General features: G+C 38.1%; 1 protein-coding gene and 1 long non-coding RNA gene across 4 annotated transcripts in view; one reads left to right on the top strand and one right to left on the bottom strand.

Annotated features, from left to right (window-relative positions):
- LOC125388271 (uncharacterized) overlaps window positions 1–21,273 on the top strand; it is a 300,518-nt gene that overhangs the window by 137,074 nt on the left and 142,171 nt on the right. The window lies entirely within an intron of this gene.
- Window positions 7,798–21,273, bottom strand: part of Atl2 (atlastin GTPase 2) — a 43,167-nt gene continuing 29,691 nt past the window's right edge. The window contains exons 5-14 of one of the 3 annotated variants that reach the window (XM_085691010.2): window positions 20,974–21,024; window positions 20,596–20,652; window positions 19,158–19,250; window positions 16,270–16,408; window positions 15,089–15,216; window positions 13,313–13,369; window positions 12,237–12,308; window positions 11,248–11,679; window positions 9,606–9,620; window positions 9,188–9,510 (exon numbers count right to left, since the gene is read on the bottom strand). In XM_085691010.2, coding sequence (XP_085547136.2) covers window positions 9,403–9,510; window positions 9,606–9,620; window positions 11,248–11,679; window positions 12,237–12,308; window positions 13,313–13,369; window positions 15,089–15,216; window positions 16,270–16,408; window positions 19,158–19,250; window positions 20,596–20,652; window positions 20,974–21,024 — 1,152 coding nt within the window. In that variant the 3' untranslated portion in view covers window positions 9,188–9,402. Of the gene's footprint in view, window positions 9,006–9,187; window positions 9,511–9,605; window positions 9,621–11,247; window positions 11,680–12,236; window positions 12,309–13,312; window positions 13,370–15,088; window positions 15,217–16,269; window positions 16,409–19,157; window positions 19,251–20,595; window positions 20,653–20,973; window positions 21,025–21,273 lie in introns of those variants that run through there. The other 2 variants (XM_085691011.2, XM_085691012.2) reach the window with 2 other exon arrangements.

Here is a 21,273-nt window from a genome sequence, read left to right as displayed (position 1 = left end):
GTTTTATTTTTGAAATGGCAAGAGGACAGTGTAAAAAAAAACAGTATTGAGGGTTTTCATTTATTCCTACGTTAAAGCCTTCCCTGACTGATGAAATCTAGAGTAGTTCATTCTAGATGCGTAACTCTTGATTAAGACGTAAGAGAGATGAATTCCTTTTAATCATGCAGGCTGTGAGTGATGTGTGAGTCTGTGACAGACAACAGGGCAATGCTTATGAATATTGAATTTAGTCTTTTGCAGCAAGCAGGTCAGGGATTTTATAAAAAATATTTATGAGACTACATAATATATAAAAATATTTATGAGACAACAGGGAAAATTTAGATGAGGAGTGGATATTAGATATTAAGAATTGTTTTCCTTTGGGAATGACAAGAGTACTGTGGCTGCTAAAATTATGGTCTTATTTTACAATGCATGTGGAAACACTTATGACTGAAATGATATAATAGCCGAAATTGCCTTCGAAGGAAATCTATCGTGAGATGAACGAAAGTGCACACGTGAAAACAATTTGGCTGCGTGGCATGCCGTTTCAGCTGAGTGATGGACCAAGGGGAATTAATTCACTGTACTGCTCTGTCGTGTTTGGAATTTTTCATTAAAATGTTTTTCATCCCTTTATGAAAGTCTTCACTAAGTTCTTGTCTGATATCGCATACCTAGCACCACTATTCTCCAACCAGAGAAAAAAGAATAATCCATAGGTACGCACACAGCAGCACAACCAACATGAGATCTGACATTCATTCAGCATGACCACTTGCCCCGTCTAAGAGCCAGTGTTACAGGGCAGTAACACCAGAGGAAGAGCCAGCGTTACAGGGCAGTACCACCAGAGGAAGAGCCAGCGTTACAGGGCAGTACCACCAGAGGAAGAGCCAGCGTTACTGGGCAGTACCACCAGAGGCAAACTGCGTTTAAACTGACCAGAACTTCACCTTTTTTCCATTCTCCTCAAGGCCTCTAGTTTGCCACTCTTCTCTACTAGCTTGTCTACAATGTCCATAGAAAGACTTGAAAGCAAGGGCTGGAAAGATGGTCCGGCTGTCAATGCCTCACACTACTCTTGCAGAAGACTCAAGTTTGGTTCCCAGCACCCACCAGGGGCAGTTCACAAGTGTCTGAAATTGCAGCTTCAGGGGATCCTATGCTTCTGGCCTTCATGGGCACTTACACACTGTGGAGGTCTCCATGACCACCCCGGTCAGTAGAAGGAGGCAAGAAGGCAGTTTTGTTCAACACAACCTAAACAGCCAGTGTGGATTCAAATTTCAAGAGTCTGACCCCAAGTAGTCTATTTTAGACATATTTAAGCATAGCACAATTTGATGAAATTTTTTTCTGGTAATAATTAACTCAATCCCAAGTGCATAATAAAGTTTACAATATGACTAAATAAAAACTCTTTATGAAGTAAGTGTGACACCTTCCATAAAGATGGACTCTATAAATTAACAAGCTCACCACAAGGGTATGGGGGAGCATCTGCGGTGGTCTTGGCCACACAGAAAGCCCAAAAGTCATCATACTATTAACCATGTCCACTCGCAGCCTTCTGGGTGGAAAACAGGTTAGACATCCTTGCCTTAGAAGGGACAACTCTGTGTGTTTAACATTCCTTGTGTCCTTACTGCATACATCTGTAACATCCAAATGTCACATCCCTCACTGGACCCACAGAGGCCTTCATCACCGGGCCAGGCAGGTCTCTGTAACTTCATCTCCACCCCCGTATCTATTTCTGCCCTTCAGTCACCCTACACTGCAATGTTTCATTCAATTTTCTGTCATCCTCCCTCATGTTGCCACAGTTCTCTGTCTGTGGCACTGTGGCTCTGGCTTTCAATTCCAAACTGCCTTGGTAAATGTGGGTGACCTCCCTGAGCCTCGGGAGGCTGTATAGACAAAGGCGAGGAGTTAGAGAGTTCAACGGGATAAGTGTTTACTGAATAAGCATTAGGTTCCAAGTTCGGATTCCCAGTACTTATATCAAAATCTGGACACACCTGAGACAGGAAGATTCTGGGGGACAATAAGGGGGCAGGAGGGAATGCTGGCCATCCATTTAAGCCAACCACTGAGCTCCGGATTCAGTGAAAGACCCTGTTCCAAAACAAAGTAGAAAGCAATAGAGAAAGACACCCAAAGTCACCCTCTGTCCCCGCACTCCTACGCACACACAGTAGAGACAAGCATACCCACCCCTGCCTCCGCACCCCTACACACACAGTAGAGACGAGCGTACCCACCCCTGCCTCCGCATCCCTACACACACAGTAGAGACGAGCGTACCCACCCCTGCCTCCGCACCGATACACACACACACACACACACACAGTAGAGACGAGCGTACCCACCCCTGCCTCCGCACTGATACACACACACAGTAGAGACGACCATACCTACCTTGCGCTATAGCACCTGCTACAGACAGTCTGAATGTTAAACTATCACTCTTTCCAAGAACCAAGAGCTCTGTGCTAAGCTGATGGAGAACTTCAGCCAATCACATTCTGCTTAGGGTGTGTCCCCCTGGGGCCACACAAAACAAATATAAGATCCATGTGCGCTTGCCGCTTTCTCTCTTTTGCCTCCTGCATCCCCAGATCACTGGAACCCTGGTTTTGTAAGTTTTCCTTTCTTCTGTTTATTAAAGCTAAATCTTTTATATTAAGCTAGTCTGGTTAATTTTTAACTACCGATCAACCATGCCCTTCACTAAGCAATGTAAGCATTATTTGTCTATCATCTACAAGATGAATATAGCCAGGTCTTTATCCCAACAGACAGGCCTAGGAGCCAATTCTGGGTTACAGGCAGACATTCAGCAAGCTTACTAAATCATACTGCGATACTAAAACTCTGAAGATAATCTAAATATTTAAGAAGTTTCACCTCTATCTCTTCCACAGCACTTTACCAGGCTTAAGTTAATGACTCTGTGCCCTTAGTACTTTGGTGTCAAGGGAGAAAAATCTAACCTCTGGTATCTAGGAGCCAACAGTTACCAAATAGCCAGCTAGCTCATCCACAGGGGCTGTTACAGTTATAAAGAGAAAAGAAGGTAGGCAAGGGAATGAGGTCAACTATTTTAGCCCATGTAACAGTCTTCTGAGTGGGGCAGTGGTGGCATGCACCTTTAATCCCAACACTCAGGAGGCAGAGACAGATGGATCTCTGAGTTCGAGGCCAGCCTGGTCTGAGTGAGTTCTAGGACAGCCAGGGCTACACAGAGAAACCCTGTGTGTGTGTGTGTGGGGGGGGGGTCCTGAACATTAAAACACAAGGGAGACTTGTTGGGAAGAAAATGGGTGGGAAGGGGAGAAGATAAAGGGGGTCTATGGTCAAAGTACATCATATATTATGAAATCATGTAATAAAAATAAGTGGGGCCAGGCGTGATGGCACACACCTTTAATCCCAGCACTCGGAAGGCAGAGGCAGGTGGCCAGCATGGTCTACAGAGCAAGTTCCAGGACAGCCAAAGGTATACAGAGAAACCCTGTCTCAAAAAAAAAAAAAAAAAAAAAAAAAAGTGAGTTGACAGGAAATATTCTGAGTATTTACTATGTATAAATATTTGATACTGTAAGACGAAAAATTAAGAGGATTCATTTAATTTCCTCTTAACCTAGAAGGGTATCTTCCATAGACAAAACAGTATCACTATGCTCCAAAATCCAGATAACCTCCTTACAAAGCAGAACCTAGTTAAAAATAGGCCTAACTTGGCAGCTTCTTAGAATGCATCTCTGCAAAGAATTTAAAGGTCTGTTTATTGGTGTTTTGATACATTCTCACCACACCCTAAGATAACTAAAAAGTAAATATGGCTCCTACTTTAAAGGTGAGGAAACTGACTCGACTGTCCGGTAGCATTTGTGCAGGTTCACACGGCTTGGGAGCGGCATGCTAAGCAGCAGCAGTTCTAACTCTGAGCCTAGACCACAGATGTCATGCAATCTTCATGCTCTGGGACACTAAGCCATGCCCGTGTAGGTGGTCATCCCTGCTGTTAGTGACTACAGATTCATGGATGTCTATGTTGCCTACTAATTACATAAAACATGTCAGAGAAAATTGTTCTTAACTCACAAAGCTGAGGATGTACCTCAATAGTAGAGCATTTGGTCCCGAGTCCCAACCTCAGCACCAATGGTGGGAGGGTGGGTGGAAGAGAGAAGAGAACATTACAAACAAATTAGGAAAAGCTAAGCTATGGACAAGTTTCAAGTCTATTATTTAGTTGACCAAGCCATCAGCAGGTCGGAGACTTAACACAAAACTGAGAGGTAATTTTCTGTACCTACTCACTAAGCACCTTCCACAGATCACTAATTTGTTCTCCTCCCCAGTCTGTGATAAGAAAAGCTGTCATGAGAAAACTCTTGGGCCATGTATGGTGGCACATGCTTTAAAACCCAGTATTTACGAAACAGATGCAGGTAGCTAGGAAGTGGAAGTGGAGGTCAGCCTGGTCTAGTGAATTTCAGGTCTTCCAGAACTACATAGTGAGACCCTACCTCTAAAAAAAAAAAAAAAAAAAGAGAGAGAGACCATTTTATATGAGAATCTATCATGTATAGCCTAATCCTGGTTTCATGTCAAATAAAACCAAGTGTAGATGTTACACACATACATGTTGACAAGGTACCCATTCATGTAAGATGACCCCCCCCACACACACACTTTAATATATTAGCAAAATCTTCAACCTGCTTATTAGTAATTTGCATGTGTCCAAACAGCATGTGTCTAGCTAGGACTGTTAGCTTCATCCGGATTCAGATTTCTTCTTGTTTTTGAGACTGAATGTCACTAGGTAGCCCAGGCTAGCCTTGAATTTTCAAGTTTCCCACCTTGAGTCTTTTGAGTGCTGGCCTAGATCACAGAGATCCTGTGCCTCCAGAGCACTAAGATCAAGTGTGCACCACCAAACCTGCTGACTTTTTTGATGGAATGAATTCCCTTGGATTTCACAAGCCTTGTGGATATGTTTTATTGAGCTAGTAATATACTACCCCTTCCCTAGTCCTCCTCTCTTTTTTTTTTTTTAGATGTATCTTTAGGGACTTCTGATATAGATCTTTGAAGAGCACCTGAAGTCATGCTGTAGAAAGCAGATTTTATATTTTGTTGTAGTATGTTAAGGACAGCTTCACTCATTTGCCCAAATCCAACAAAATGTACATCTATCCAAATTAGTCCCTAGGGAGGCAGCAATTCCATGCTCCAATTCGGCTTGCAGTATAACAACTGAATTCCTCAATGCCATCTCTTACAGGAGAGGCTGCAGACAGAATCCAAACAAGACAATCATTTGACTTATATAGCCAAGGGGAAAGATGACTGGTAGAACACGGTGTCAACTCTTCAAGATGATTTTAATCAACCCAGGAATGGAAAAACATCAATATGCGCTCAGTCAGGCCACCAGGAAAGAACTCAGTCACAAATTCTCAAGTCAAAGCCTGAAAGTGTGCAATGGATATACATCACACTTGCAGTGAATTAAATGCCAATTTACTATCTGGCTAAAACACAAAATTGATATCTTAAAGGCCATTTGAGAGAGGAGAGGGGATTATGAATGGCATGTGTAGTATATGTGTGCTTTTGTGTGTGAATGCTGGCAGTCAGGACTTCAGGTATGAGTGGTGCAGGAGGTCCTTCTTTCTGTGTTGCTTGTATTGGTTAATTAATAAAGAAAACTGCTTTGGGAACTTGATAGGGCAGAACTTAGGTGGGCAGAGAAGACAGAACTGAATTCTGGGAGGAAGAAAGAAAGCAGAGTGAGAGAGCCGCCATGGAGTCGCCAGAGACAGATGTGCCGAATCTTTCCTGGTAGGCCATTGCCACGTGGTAATATACAGGTTAATAAAAATGGGTTAAATCAAGATGTGAGAGTTAGCCAATAAGAGGCTAGAACTAATGGGCCAACCAGTGATTTAACTAATATAATTTCTGTGTTGTTATTTCGGGACTAAGCTAGCCTGGCAGCCAGGACAAATAAGCAGGCCCCTTTCCCTACAACATATGAGTCCTTTCATTCTACCTTGAGGCAGGGTCTCAAGTGCACTATTCTATACACCAGGCTATCTGGCCTTAACTTGCAGGCAAACTCAGGTCTCTGCCCACCATTCTTGCCATAGGAGCCCTGGAATTTCAGCTTTAGGTAGGTTCTGGGGATCCAAACTCTGCCCCTAATGCTTACACAGCAAGCACTAACCCCACAGCCACGTCCAGCCCCATTGTAGACATATGTCCAAGGAACCAAAACTGAATAGCCCGTCACTTTAATGCATGTCTTGAAAGATCCTTAACTAAGCTAAAATCAAACTTTTGAAAGCACATAATAATGCAATGTAACGAAAACAAGCAGTCAGAAGTGAAGTCTCTAGCCTGCCTGGCTCAATTCTAAAAGGAAAATAAAGCCATGCTCAGTGCTTAAAAACAAGCTGTGGTTAACACTTGTTGCTCTCCCAGAGGATCTGATCCATTCCCAGCACCCATCCTGAGCAACTCACAACCACTCCAGTTCAAAGGGATCCAATCTTCTGGCCTCCATGGGCACCTGTATTCTGGAGCACATACTCACACACAGATACACAAATACTTAATTAAAGAAAAAACTTTTCTTAAAAAAGAAAAATAAGACTCAAACACGAAATAGCACTATTTAATTTTACAAATGTTCTATAGAAGCAAGGATGACTAGCAATCTATATTCATGAAAAATAAGATACTCAACAGCAGAGTACCAATGGTTGTTCCTTTCACAAAAGATGTCTTAAAAAGATAAATCATATCATTAAGAAAAACCATCTTTTAAATAAAAAGAAAACCTATCTTGTAACACTATGAAAAAATGTACCACAGAAAATACACCAATATTGAAGTTATTTCAATGTTTTGTCTTCAATCCATCTTGTTTTTTATTTTCACTACTTCTTGCTTAACAATGTCCAGAACCTTCCAGATGAAACTAAAGTACTTTCTAGGAGTCTTGCAGAGAATTCTTGAAGGAAAACACTGTTTTTAGCAATAAATACTAGAATCCACTGGTCTGGACTTAACTTGAAAAAAAAAAACAAAGTTTTTAATTTCAGAACAATTGCTAGTATAAACAAACTTTATTTTTCATTCATAAAAATAATTTACAGCATTCATAAAATAAAGTGGTCAGAGAAATAAAGAGAACCTTGTTAGATGATTCTTCTGTGTAAGAACGCATAAGTTGGCAGCAGTTACTACAGACGAAAACAAACACATCCATCTAAAACCAGGACTGGAATGGAGTCGGGGGAAGAGAGACCAACCAAAGTAAATTTAGCAAACCTTTCATGCATGCAACTCAACATTCAAATTCTCCTTACTTAAAAACCAAACAGGGGTGTTTTAACAGGTCTTTGCAAAGGAGGCTATAAAGTTATAAAGTATTGAAAAAAGGTAGCTTTACATAACATACACATTCATTCATTCATATTCTCTCTCTCTCTCTCTCTCTCTCTCACACACACACACACACACACACACACACACACACACACACAAAATGGGAGTGGGTAGAGATGAGCGGAAAAAAGAAATCCCCAGAGAGGCTCTCACAACCAATGTTCCTTACGTGTACAGACACAGAAAAACACCTTTCACAAGCTTAGCTTATAAGTACAATACCTTACTCTAACTGGGGTGTGCCCTAACCCACACTCTTTTCAGCATGAACAAATATGAGTTATATGGTGAGATATAGGCATGAGGAATTTCCTTTAAAAAGAATCACAAGCTTCCTTTTATATATACAACAAATTTTTAATTATGTACTGAAAATAAATTACAGGAAATAACTTTAAAATGCAACAGAGGACAAGTCACAATAAAACATTCCCATTGAATTCCCTTGGGGTGAGATTGCAGTGCTCAAGGAAGATAAATATCACAAATATATCAAAACTTCAAATTGTCTATGCATTCACACACTGACATGAGCCACAAACATTCCTTTCACTGGGACTGTACTTAGCCTACCACAGAACCAGATTTTGCCATAAACTACAAAAACTTTTAATACAAAATTGTATTTATATATTTATAATTCATATACATGCCCTACCTGTGATTTTTAGAAAATAAAAACTACACACTGTACAGACACTCTTAACTCATAGCTGTAGGCAACATTTTTGGATGGAATTTCTCCCCCAATAAAATTAATGGCATATTTTATGTACATGAAGGCTAAACTGCAAAAAGACAGTTAAGTTTCCCAGATATGCATCTCCTTTCAGGGCAGGTTTACAAATTTTAAAAGGCAAGACAAATGTACACCTCAGAATTACCTTCTCAGCTATAGAGTTGTCATGTGATTTCTGTGACATTTCTGATACATGCATTTATGTAATACTGGCATTGAAGGCAGTAAAGCAATATACACTTTTCATGTAGTGGCTCAATAAAGGCTTCATTGTCATTCTGATCTGATTCTTGATACAGTGATTCATAAATTCTCTAAAAATGAAAATTTCAATGGGACACTATATTAAAGAGACTCTAAATAGATTTCTTAAAATATTTCCCTGAAATATCCTTTTACATAAGACAAATTTCACTAACATTAGATTCAGTAAAAAGAAAAGAATAAAACATGGCACAAATGTGCATGATAAACTAATGCTCCTCAGTCGTCTCCAGGTCTAAGGAGACACCAGAAGGCGGCTGGAAACCAACAAACAATGTTCACACTCTGTGGCAGCCATCTGTGAAGCCAGTTATACTAAACTACTTCTACAGTTGATTGTAAACTTTGGTTTATTTTTATTTGAGTTCTCATTGTACAGCAAGCATGAAAAAAAGAGTGGAGTCCATGAGGAGATGAACTGTCAGTCTGTCTTTAATCGGGCATGATGAGACACCTGGTCAGTCAGGCCTGCTTTGATAGAGTTTGTTACAGACTGCCTTATGTTTTCCTCCATCAAATTATCACCCAGGGGCTTCAATACCTGTGGTATGAGAAATGTGCAAAACAAACAAAAACATGAGGTAAAAAAAGAGTACATAGAAAACAGATATAAAAATTTCAATTCAAATCAATGACAAAAATAACCAGGAATGTGAGAAATAAAAGGATGCTTCTCCCAAAACAAAACAAAAACAAAATAAAAAGTTATGGTGCTACAAGCAATGCAGTTAGATACTTTATAATGCAACAAAATTACTTTCCTCTTACTCAAACCACTTACAAATCCTACGAGATGGATGTGCAATCCATACCCTATATGCAGCATCAAATCTGGTATGTATACAGCATTTATGCAGACCGGCCCAGACGGTCCTGCTTATTGTCCTACATGTATAAGTGTGAACACTTCAGATAGAGAAAAAAGTTAAAAATACTGTCTAATTTTTCTTCTTGTTATTGTTGGATGACAGTCTCTGTCGCTGTGCTGATGAAAGAGCACGATGAACCATTCGACGTCTAGTAACTTCAAACAGTTTGGAAAACACCTAAAACATGGAGTGATGTGTTAGGAAAGTGACTCAGAGTTCCTTGAAACTAGAGTTAAAGACTAGAAGAATTTCAGACTTTGTAGGTTTCTCACCTTCCTGGGACTCCTCTGAAGCAAAGGAAAAGAGAAATGCAAAGAAAGTTTAGACAAGGCCTGTTGAACACAGCTCAGGTCTTCCCTGACTAGGTACCATGGCTTGTGCTCTGACCTCTCTGTCTACACTGAAAATAACCTGACACACCTGAGAGTCCCGTGACACTGCTCTATAAAAATGGACCTCTGCAGTCCTAGAATCAGTGTCAACAGAAAGTGTCTGAAAAAATACTGCACAATTACTGAAATCCAGGTGGCAGAAGAACGGTACTGGTTCAAAAATTGAAAGTAGGTTATTTTTAACGCAGTGATATAGTGATAACTCTTAATCCATCTTTTATAGAAAATATCAAAAGATTACAAAGCAGTAAGATTGATTTTAAGAAACAAAATTTTGAACTAAACAAAATGTCCAAACACCAACTCCAAAAGAGATCTATTAAAGTAATTTCTGAAAAAGAAAAGTTCAAATTAATAAAGTGGGTTAGTTTATACCAGTGGTCAGGACCCCCTTTGCAAACCTCTATCTCCAAAACTATTTACATTACAATTTGTAACAGGAACAAAATTACAGTTATGAAGTACTAATGAAATTAAGTTTATGGGTGGGGGTCAGCACAACATGAGGAACTGTGTAAAAGGGCTGCACACGCCTAACACATTAGGGCGGTTAAGAAGCACTGGTTTATACAGTCATAATGATATTATTACAAGGAAAGTCAGTAGCTAATCCTCTTTCTTCAGAAAAAATGTTTGGACTCCTTCAGTCTTTAACTGAAAGCCAAAACAAATGTGAACCTGTGCATCCTAAGCCAGGCCCTCACTGACCCAGAAACAACATAGAGAACACCTCTCCATGTTAATCTGTAATAACCTCAGCTTTCATTCTGCTTCTTGGAATGATGAGATGATGTTTGGGTACTTAATGAGGATCATTAACAACAACAACAAGAGGAAGTACCTATACTCAAGCCACCAGGTGGAAATACATAAAACAGCTTTCCGTAATAGAGCATTGCTGAGCAAGAGCTCCCACTGGCCTATGTTAAAGACGACAACTGGGGCTGGCCTCTGTCTGCGTGCTCCATTCTGTTGACGCTGTCTCTTTGGAAAATCTCTGTGGGGTTATTCCTTGGAGTGCTGCAATAAACTGCCATCATCTTCACAGAAGATATGAAGACCTAACATTCAATATTTCTCCTACATTGCTTCTTGTTAATATTGGTTAAATTTAATTTTTCTCCCTAAAGCACTGACTGTACTTCAAACTTCTTTCCTTACTTTTAAAATTGCTCATTGACAACATTTTCTTTTCTCAAAGAAAAATGTTAGTAAATCCAGCCCTGCCCACTGCCTGGCATAATCAGACTTATCACTAAGAATCAACCAGAAAAATACAGATTGAAACTAACCAAACTATAATTAGGAATTTAGAAACAAGTCTTTAACTAAATTGGATTCTACATTTAAAACAAAATCAAATACACACACACACACACACACACACACACACACAAAGAGCCCATCCTCTTATCATTCCTAATGTAAGGAAAAGTAGATGTACAAATAACATAGGAAGTGAGAGCTGGAAATCACATACAAGTGAGATTAGTCACTGCAAAACCAAAAGATAGATACCAACCTGTTCCCAGAGTGTTTCAGCAATCTGATCAATCATTGTTCCGATTTCTCTGAACTCCCCAGAGTACTTAACATATGCCCATGTACAAAGGGACGTCAGTGCTAGCCCCATGACAAGGTTACATATGACGGCTAGAGAGCTTAGGCCAATGAAGCCAGTCAGTCCTGAGATTATATACATAGCAAACATGACTGCAAACAGCGTGGCAGGGGTACGAGCAGCATAGAAGATATTTTTGCCGTCATTGTGCTTTATAAAATTTGCATAGGTTTCTTCGATTTCAGCTTCAAGCTGGTCCTGATAACGACGGCAAAATTCATCTCCACCCATTTTTTTCACAGAACGAAACTGTTTGAGTGCCACTTCCTTGAGATCCAGGTGTTTTCGCTCCAAATCTGAAGGTGCGATGTAAGGCTTATCACCACCACATACCTGTACAAGCCCAATTAAAATGAGAGATTATGTGCTAGAAGTAACGCTTGAAAGGCATTCCCTGCTCATATATTTTAGTCTCATAAAATTAAACCACCTACATGACTCAGTTTTAAACCTGGGCATAATAACTCACAGGTAATCACAAATAATCCTATTCTGTATCTTTAACTGCCTCAATCACGCAATCTTCCAAACGTGACTGAAGACATGGCATTCACACTGCCTGGCTTCTCTTTACCCACTAGTGCCCCACAGCAGCACAAAGAACACATGACACAGTATTTCAGAGTTAAACAAGCTTAGTGCAGACACTGCTACTGGTCTTAAGCTAATGTTACTTCCATAATGGGCTAACTGAATTAAAAATCAGAAAACACAACAGTGGAATTCATGTATCCCGCACACTAGCAAGTCATGTGACTTTCTTTCTAACAGTTTATTCCAGCAGAGATCACAAAAAGACAATTACAGGATAATACAGCATGACAAGATGTAGGTAAATATGAAACATCTTCTACTCTTAACTATCATAAAGCTTAACATTAGTTACAAACCTGCTCCATACTTTTACAATAGAGGTCTCTTGCTCCTGCTACTGCAGCAAGGTTATTAGCCTCAGCTGTTGCCTAAAAGATAAAATTAAATATACCATTACTGTGGGGAAAAAGTACCCCATGACTATAAATTCCTACTAACATAATAGATTATACACAACAAACAATTCTGAAAATGAACAGAAAATATCAACCTCTATTTTACTTTCCTTTGAAAGTATGTATCAATAGAAAAGATATGAAACAGATTTACTAGGACTCCCTGTCTCACTGAGATTTGAGAGGGTTTGTACTAAAACAGTTTTGTAGATGTTATATCACAGGTACTAAAGAAAATGACAGAGATAAACAGATGTAATACCAAAATGTGCTGAGTCTCCGGAAGTCAAAAATTCCTTGTATGAACAACCAGACTCACACAAGAGTCAACAAAAGCTGGGTTAGTTTTTTCTTTTTTTATTGTTATTTTTTTCTTGCATGAGTTTTAATATAAATACTGTTAATCCACTATAAAACTGAAGAATTGTCCAATGTGGTATATTTTAAAATATCGAAAGTGTGTAAAAATAACAGTGCCCCAAAAGAACATACACACAGAGAAAATCTACTTGCACAAGAAGCAGCTCATTACTAGCAAATGAAACTAATTCTTGTATCAAGAAACATCCTTTCATCAAGGACTCAGGGCAAAAGCATTTAGTTCAGAGGGGCCTATATTAAACCATCTTATACAAGAGAATTTTTGTATAATATCTGAAGATAAAGTAGCAAGGATAAAGATAAAAAAGCAATATATTATAACATATTATAATATAATATCTTAATATCTGAAGATAAAGTAGCAAGGCTCACATTTCTAATAGTCAATACATGCTCAGGGCCTGCCAACTGTAGTTACAAAACAAACAAAAAACTTATACAAACCTTAAGAGTTCGTAGGTTATCTTCAGTACATATAATTTATTCCTATGCAACAAAGCTCATGACCCTCCATTTTCTGTATCCCTATAAAGTCATAATTATAATTCCCCTCAAACATACAAACCACACCACCCCACACACTTTCTTACTCCTACCTGAAGCATAGACTTTGGATGTGGTAGTTCCTCTCCTTGATATATTTTAATGTATGCCTAAAAAGATAGAATATTCAGTGTATTGATATAAAATACAACTTGATACTCTGTCTCCAACAATATTAAACAACAGTTCGCCCCACCAGAATGAAGTTCTAGGCCTTAAAACTCATACTCTCAGTAGGACAAAGTTAATCCTGTTCTACATATTATCACATGGGAATGTTGCCAAATAAAATACAGAAATATTTCAAAATATAATTACAACTTGTCTAAAGCTGTATCTCATATTTAAGAGTTTTGTATGTAGAAGGTATTCATTTCATAAAAAGAAATCTCTCCTGCTGTCAGTTCTTTCCTACTGTCAATGTTTCAAACAAATATGTTAGAAAACACTTTAACCCTACATTTTACTTTAAATAGTTTAACTCAAAGGAAAATAAAACGTAATTTGTAGTCAACGTATAAGAAATAGACTGTGGTGAGGTGTCAAGGGAAAAGTGGGGTGGGGCGAGGGGGTGAGCTGTGGTGAGGGATGAAGCGTGGGTTTATCAACACACATTATAAACAAGCATAAAATTCTCAAACAAGAAAAGAGGAGGAAAAAGAGTGAGGAGGACAAGTTTATGACATTCAAACAGGAGTCTTCACCTCAACTTTCCACCAACTCAGACTTATTTCATAACAAAACAATGATTGCATGAAAGTGATGTTATCTACAAGTAAGCAAAATATATTAACTTCATTAGCTGTTATTTCCCACCCATCTAACTATAACTATTACTAGTACAACTTTTTGTGATCAACTTGTTCTAACAGGAAAAAAAAATCTCCACAAATAGTTTACTTAGACTTAAAAACTTTTATAGATACTTTTAGTTATTCTTATTAATTCTCAGAACTCTAAGGGAAGATTTTGTGAGACTTTGGTATATAGAAATATACAGCCAATTCCAGGTATCACTCAAAATGGCAGAGCTGTGTTGCAGTATGATGAATGGCTCTTTTCTCCACATCAGAGATGCAGGAAAAGGAGAGATAATTCCGAGAACAAATAGCATCACTAAATAGAAGACACAGCTTACTGTAACCTGTAAAAAATATATATACTTCCTTATGTCTGTATGTGTCCCACGTGCACACACTTCCATCTATGAGTGCTTATGTGCATGTGAGTCTGGGTGTATACACACACCTTATGCTAACATGCAGAGATAAGAAGGAGTTACATGTTCTCCTCTCATGCCTTGACACTCCAGATTCATGGTCTTCCTGTAAACTTGGGGCTCATATTTTCTCGGTGAATTGGTAGCCAGCAAGCCTGATCCATCCTCCTATCTTCCACCCTCTCGAGGCTGGTCACAAACATAAGAGTTCGCTACATGGCGTCTAGGATGAGAACTCTGGTCCTCATGATTATGTAAGTACTCTTAACAACTGAACCACCTCTCCAGACCCTGCTACATCCTTAATGTTGACATAATGAATGCAAGGGAGAAAAATAAACATTTTTTTTTTACAAGAAAGTATATTTCTTATACATGAAGATATTTTAAAAGTTAACTACAAACCGGGCGGTGGTGGCACACGCCTTTAATCCCAGCACTCGGGAGGCAGAGGCAGAGGCAGGTGGATCTCTATGAGTTAAAGGCCAGCCTGGTCTACAAGTGCTAGTTCCAGGACAGGATCCAAGCTACACAGAAACCCTGTCTCGAAAAACAAAAGGTAAGTACATTTCTTTTTCAGACAGAGCTGTTTAGCTTAGTGGTCACCTACCTTAAAATACTCGACAAGATCTCTACAAGTAACTTTAGATCCACTTATCTCCTTCTCAACCAGATTTTCAGGAGCAAGCAGCAACGGAACCAGATTTCGAAGCTCCCGTTTAAAGTCTTCATCGATATCTGATGGATACGAAATTAGTCAACACATTAGTCTAAAAGCACAAATAAGTCCTCACTGACAGAATCATGAAATTTTGTTTATGAAAAGTAGATAGTATCTATTACTTAAGCATATTCCTTTTTTCTAAAGAGTTCATATAAACATGCCAAGTCTCCTACAGGAAAAAAAAATGCCTAGTACTCTACTATCCCATTCCTTCCATTTCCCTATAATTCTTCCAGTTCAAATGGTAGACTTTCAACACAAATTGTACAATGATTAAAATAACTTTTTCAGAAAGAGCAAATCATATAGGATTCTATATTAAATTTCTGCATTAGACTGTTTTTGTTCTAGCTATATGGTAAATTATATCAATCTCAACTCCTCCGCCATCACACTTAGAATAATCTCTCAATCTCTCAATCTCTCTCTCTCTCTCTCTCTCTCTCTCACACACACACACACACACACACACACACACACACACACACACACACATACAACCTGAGTTCATTAATTCAATCAATGAAACTTTTTTAGCAGACTGCAATCAGAGGAAGTTGTGCAATGCTCTGTCTTCAGAAGCTCCAGGACACAATCCCTCACAAGACAACATTATAAAATGGGCTAATCAGTGTGCTACAGAGTGGCAGAGCACGGCAACGACACAGCTATCACTAGAATAGGAAATGTAAGGAGACATTTACTGGCAACTAGGGAATGCAGAGGGTCGGCAAACTAGTCTTCCCCAAGGAAGAGCAAACCAAGTGGTTATCCCATACCAAATGGTCAGCCCTGAATACATATATAACTCATACATATGAGTTAATATTATACAGACTAAGCAGTTAAATTTAGAAGTAGAAATGCATACATATACATGCAATAACAATTAATGAAAAAAGGAAATGAATTTGAAAGAGAGCAAGGATGGGTAGGGTTTGAAGAAGAAGAGGGAAGGGAGAAATGTTGCAATCACATTATAATCTCAAAAATAAAAACAAAACATAATACAAACTTTCAGCTGCTAACCAGTAATAAAAAGTTTTAGCATGCATGGGCAATCCCACCTTTCAGTCGGCCATCAAAACTAGGATTCGTCGCGACTTTAAGACCAGGATGTGGTAAAAGGAAGCAACCCAGATTTGAGAAACAGTTGTGGATGTGCTTCCTGACATTCTGCAACTCCTCATGCTGGTTCTGCTTTACCTGAAGAAGAAATAAAAAGCAAAGTAGTAGAGAGATTTTTTTTTTTTAATTTTAAAAGGGAAACAAATACATACCCACACACATACACACTACACTCAGGTTATTCAAGAGTGGTGGTTTACTAATACTAAATATAAAAGTGTAATTCTGGTCATTTTTATCAACTTGAAGGGCATTTTTCTGAGAGAAAGCTGTTTGATGTTCCAAAACATATAAACAATTAATTACAATATCTAACACTTGAATAACAAGTTGTGATTATGACTTAGAAAAACTAATAAAGAATTTGCCTTTAAAATGCTTATGTCAAAATAACACTAAACTGAAGCCAAAACCACAAAATATTAATTGCCTAAAATTAAAAGCTAGCCACTGAGCAAAATATAAAGTACAGCCAAAAGCTCCAGTGTAGCAGCTGGCATGATTCTCAACAGTCAAAAGCATACACTGCTACTGAAGAGAACCAGTTTGGTTCCCAGCACACACATTAGGCAGTTCACAACTGCCTGTAACTTCAACTCCAGGGGCTTCCAACACTCCTGGCCTCAGAGTGCACCGTATTCATGAACATATCAACACAGGCATACAAACTTATACGGAATTTTTTTAAAGCACGCCAAACAAACTTACAATAAGAATTTTAGTGCTTTCTCTACATAATTATCTATTATTTTTGTCAGTCACTAGATCTTTGAAAATAGACCACTATGCATTTTCTTAAGAACATTCTTTTAAAAACACTTTTATTATATATTATAATATATAATATTTAATCCCTCGAGACAGGGTTTTTCTGTTTAGCTTTGGTGCCTGCCCTGGAACTATCTCTTGTAGACCAAGTTGATCTTGAACTCACAGAGATCTGTTTGCCTCTGCCTCCTGAGTGCTAGAATTAAAAGCGTGCACCACCGCTGCCTAGATATATATATTTATTTATTTATTTATTTATTTTGTGTGTGTGTACCTGCATATAGGGATGAGGAGAACACAAACGTGCTAAGGCGCACATGCTGAGGTCACTTTCAAGGACTGTTCTCTCCTTCTACCATATGGGTCCTAGGAGATGGAACTGAGGTCACTGGGTTTAGTAGCAAGTGTCTTTACATGATGAACCATCTTACCATCCCGTGAAAGAAAGTAAATGTCTACATTTGGAATTTTTTTAAGACAGGGTCTCACTATGTAACCCTGGCTGGCCTGGAACCTTCTACATAGACCAAGCTGGTCTTGAACTCATAGAGATCCGTTTGTCTCTGCCTCCTGAGTGCTGGATTATAAGTGTATGCCACTACTTCCTGCCTGCATGCTTAGATACTAATCACTTCATGCATTCTCCCAAATATTCTTCTGAAAGACCATTCCAACAAAACACGCACTGGTCATGACTAAAACCTGGAAACTATCTAAATCTCCATCAACAGAATGAAAGGCAGTTGTTATTAACATAATACTGTATAGTAACATGAATGAACTATTAAACTATAGCTAACAACATAGTTTACTCTCAGGAACAAAAATATTGGGGGGGGGGACTCTCTAATCCCAGCACTAGGGAGGCAGAGGCAGCCAGAACTCTATGAGCCTTTTTGTACTTCATATAATCTGTCAAGAGTGACAGACAGGTTTTAAGGTGGGCGAGCATATGGGATTGGATGCTTCTGGGCACAAGTCACACATCTACGTTCACTATATACTCATCAAGCTGCACACTCAAAATATGAGCAATTTTGTGACTGGATATATCGCTGTAAGACCTTGTCTTTGAATTATATACTTCAGAGTTTAGCTGGCATGACTAATATGTTGTGTTGTTTTCTTCTAAATAACCAAAAAAAAAAACCTGATAAATTACATCACAGGTCTGAAAATGACTTCCAAATAATCTAAGAATACGGAATTAATCTCATTTTAGAAATAAGAAAACTGTGCCCCAACTATCTGAATGCGGTTGAGAAATGAAATGTGTCATGTCATAATCAGACAAAAATCTTCTGATAATAAAGGATCATAATAATAAAATAATTATCATTTTATTATGAATAATAAAATAATTATCATTTTATTATGAATAATAAAATAATTATCATTTTATCATACATAATAAAATATTTTTATTTTGTTATAATAAGCACATAATAAAAGGATTTCTTGCCACTGTCTTCTGGATGTGGAGACGTAGTATCTCACACGAAAGTGCCTTCAGGGATAAAGAAACATGACCTTTCAAGAGGTCATTTTCCAGGAATGCTTTCGCAAAACACACTGCATATGAATGAGGATACCTGGGTTCTTTTAAAAGGGTCTAGGTGGCTTAGCAGGTAAAGTGGTTGCCATGCAAGCCTGATGACCTCTGAACGATATCAAGAATTTATGTAAAGGTAGGAGAGAATCTGAAATTTCAAAGTTGTCTTCTGACCTCCACACATAAGCTATGGCACGTACATACCCAGACACATGTCATAGGCACACACAATAATAACTGTAATAATAATAATAATAATAGTCACTTTTCAAAAACATCAGTATTTGAATATTTACTGGTAGGTTGTTCACTTGCAAGAGGAATAATTGTTTTTATTTAAGAGTATCTTCTTTGGAAAACCTTCGCCACTTACGCAGCATCATTTGACTATGCTAGGACAGTTTATTGATTCACATGACAGTAACCAGCAGGATCAGGGCAGTCCAGGAAACCCACCGTTTGCCTGGCCTGAGGCATATGCTTTCTTCTCCAAGAAATGGGGCTTACCTGCAATCTCTTTTCAAGGAACTGTTTTCCGCCTTCCAAACCATATGAATGTTCATAAGGATAACTCCAATCTCGAATCAAAAACATTAAGGTCTACATATAGGAAAAAAATACAAATCACTTCTTACAAAATTCTAAGTTTACTGAAAATTTCCTTCTACAAATGACCTCTACAGTGAGCAGCTCAGTGAGTAGAACACACAGCTGCCACTCTTGAGGTCCTGCGTCCAATCCCCAGCACCAAAAATTTAAAAATAAAAAGGGCTAGAGTAGCCAAATGGTTAGTATGCTCTTCATATTTATAATCAATAGTTCACTAAAGCAACTTCCCAACCCTTGCACCAACTAACCCTCTCTACTTGAGAACCTCACTACACATAAAGCAATGATACTCAAAGCCAAAATGAACATAAGTATATCAGAGAATTTATACCATAATTTTAAATCAATCTATATAACTAGAACAACTTCTTCTGCATGGCTAATTCTACACTGGTAGATTTGGTACTAAAGAGCCCATTTTCATAAATGTTTTATCCATACAACATTTAAATTCTTGGCACGACTAACAACTTGACCCAGATAAGTACTTGTACAGGGCTGCCCTTTGAGTTATAGTAAAGTTTCTGGCCTCTATGTTACATGTCAGGAACATTAACCTCCCCTCCCCCAAAACTGTGACAATCAAAAATATCCCCAGACATTGGCAAATGTCTCCTAGGTGAATTAATTATTCTACATTAGAAAAACTGATATAATCCAAATATAGTACATTTCACCCATCTATACAAAAGGAAGCCATGATCTTCCCAACAGTTTCATAAAGAGATTGTCTAAAACAGAAGTGCCAGATTTAAAAAAAAAAAAGAGGTAAAATTAATGCAAGTCCACTACCATTATAATCACTATCAAAGCTGTCACACAGGATAAACTCCTCACCCCGACAGGCAAACAAAGCTATCATTCTCTTCCACTCACTGCAGTCAACAATACAAATACCAGCTTGCAAACTAGCTGCCCCAAAAAAAATAAAATAAAATAAAAATAAAATAAACAAACTACCCAAACTTTTCCATATGAAATGAAGGATACCAAGGAGACTTGACTTCAACTTGTAATATATCACAAAAAAGGAAACCATAACACTTTCTAATAGTTTATTATCAGGTGTAAAATAAATCTGACATACTGTAAATTCTCTGTCTTAAATTCTGGAATTAAATAACATCAACTAAGAGAAGCACCTCTCTGCCAAGTAGAAGTATTGCAAACTAATCTAGTTATTCCTTTTATTTCCTGTCCTGTTAGGCTTCTATTAGTAGGCTGATGATGTATGTCAACAGTGTGCTTTGACTCCGGTACAAAATGAGTCTGTAATGCACTTGGGACTTGAAACTTCTCACCGGTATGTTTTTAAATTGCTAAAACACTTTCTTACCTGAAATGGCTTCTGGTAGATCTCTTCCATTGCAAGTCTTCCATACTCTGTAAATAACTATCAAACCAAGTTATTTAAAATAATGCTGCCAAGGAACCTGAAAAAAGTTATTTATAACATGGTCTATACCAAAGTAGTAGATGTTAATAAAACTATCCACATAAAGCTAGTAGATTGTCAGAGTCTTTATCCTTATCTGAAAGTCAGGCATTTCACTGGCTAATGAATCAAGTTTATCAGAAATGTCCTCGAGTTAAGCAATTAATCGTTTCTTTAAAGCCATAGAAATTCAAAAATATTACAGATTTTTAAACATGAATTTACAATAAAGAAAGAGTCAAGTTTTAATACTTCTGGCACATATTCTCTAAGACATACTTGTAAGTGTTGAAGATCATCTTCTTGAATATTCTGGGATAAATTATATACCTGTTAAAACAAAATTTATTCTGCTTTTATCAATGTTTTAATGAATATAAAATCCCTTATAATTAGAAGGGTTATTTTGGACAGTACAAATTAATCACTTAGCCACTATTTAACCAGTGCTACATGGACAGCATTTCTCATTACAAAGGAAGCAGTAAACTAATAAAGACACACATATTCATGGCCTAAGTGTATTATGCACTTTCTTTTCCTCTTTCTTGGTCTCTTTTTTTGTCATGGTCATTTTTA

This window comes from Myodes glareolus, chromosome 6 (assembly GCF_982192425.1).
Source record: "Myodes glareolus chromosome 6, mMyoGla1.1, whole genome shotgun sequence".
NCBI classification, from domain to species: domain Eukaryota; kingdom Metazoa; phylum Chordata; class Mammalia; order Rodentia; family Cricetidae; genus Myodes; species Myodes glareolus.
The sequence above is the reverse complement of the archived record's forward strand: the minus strand, read 5'-3'. Positions and strand labels throughout refer to the sequence as shown.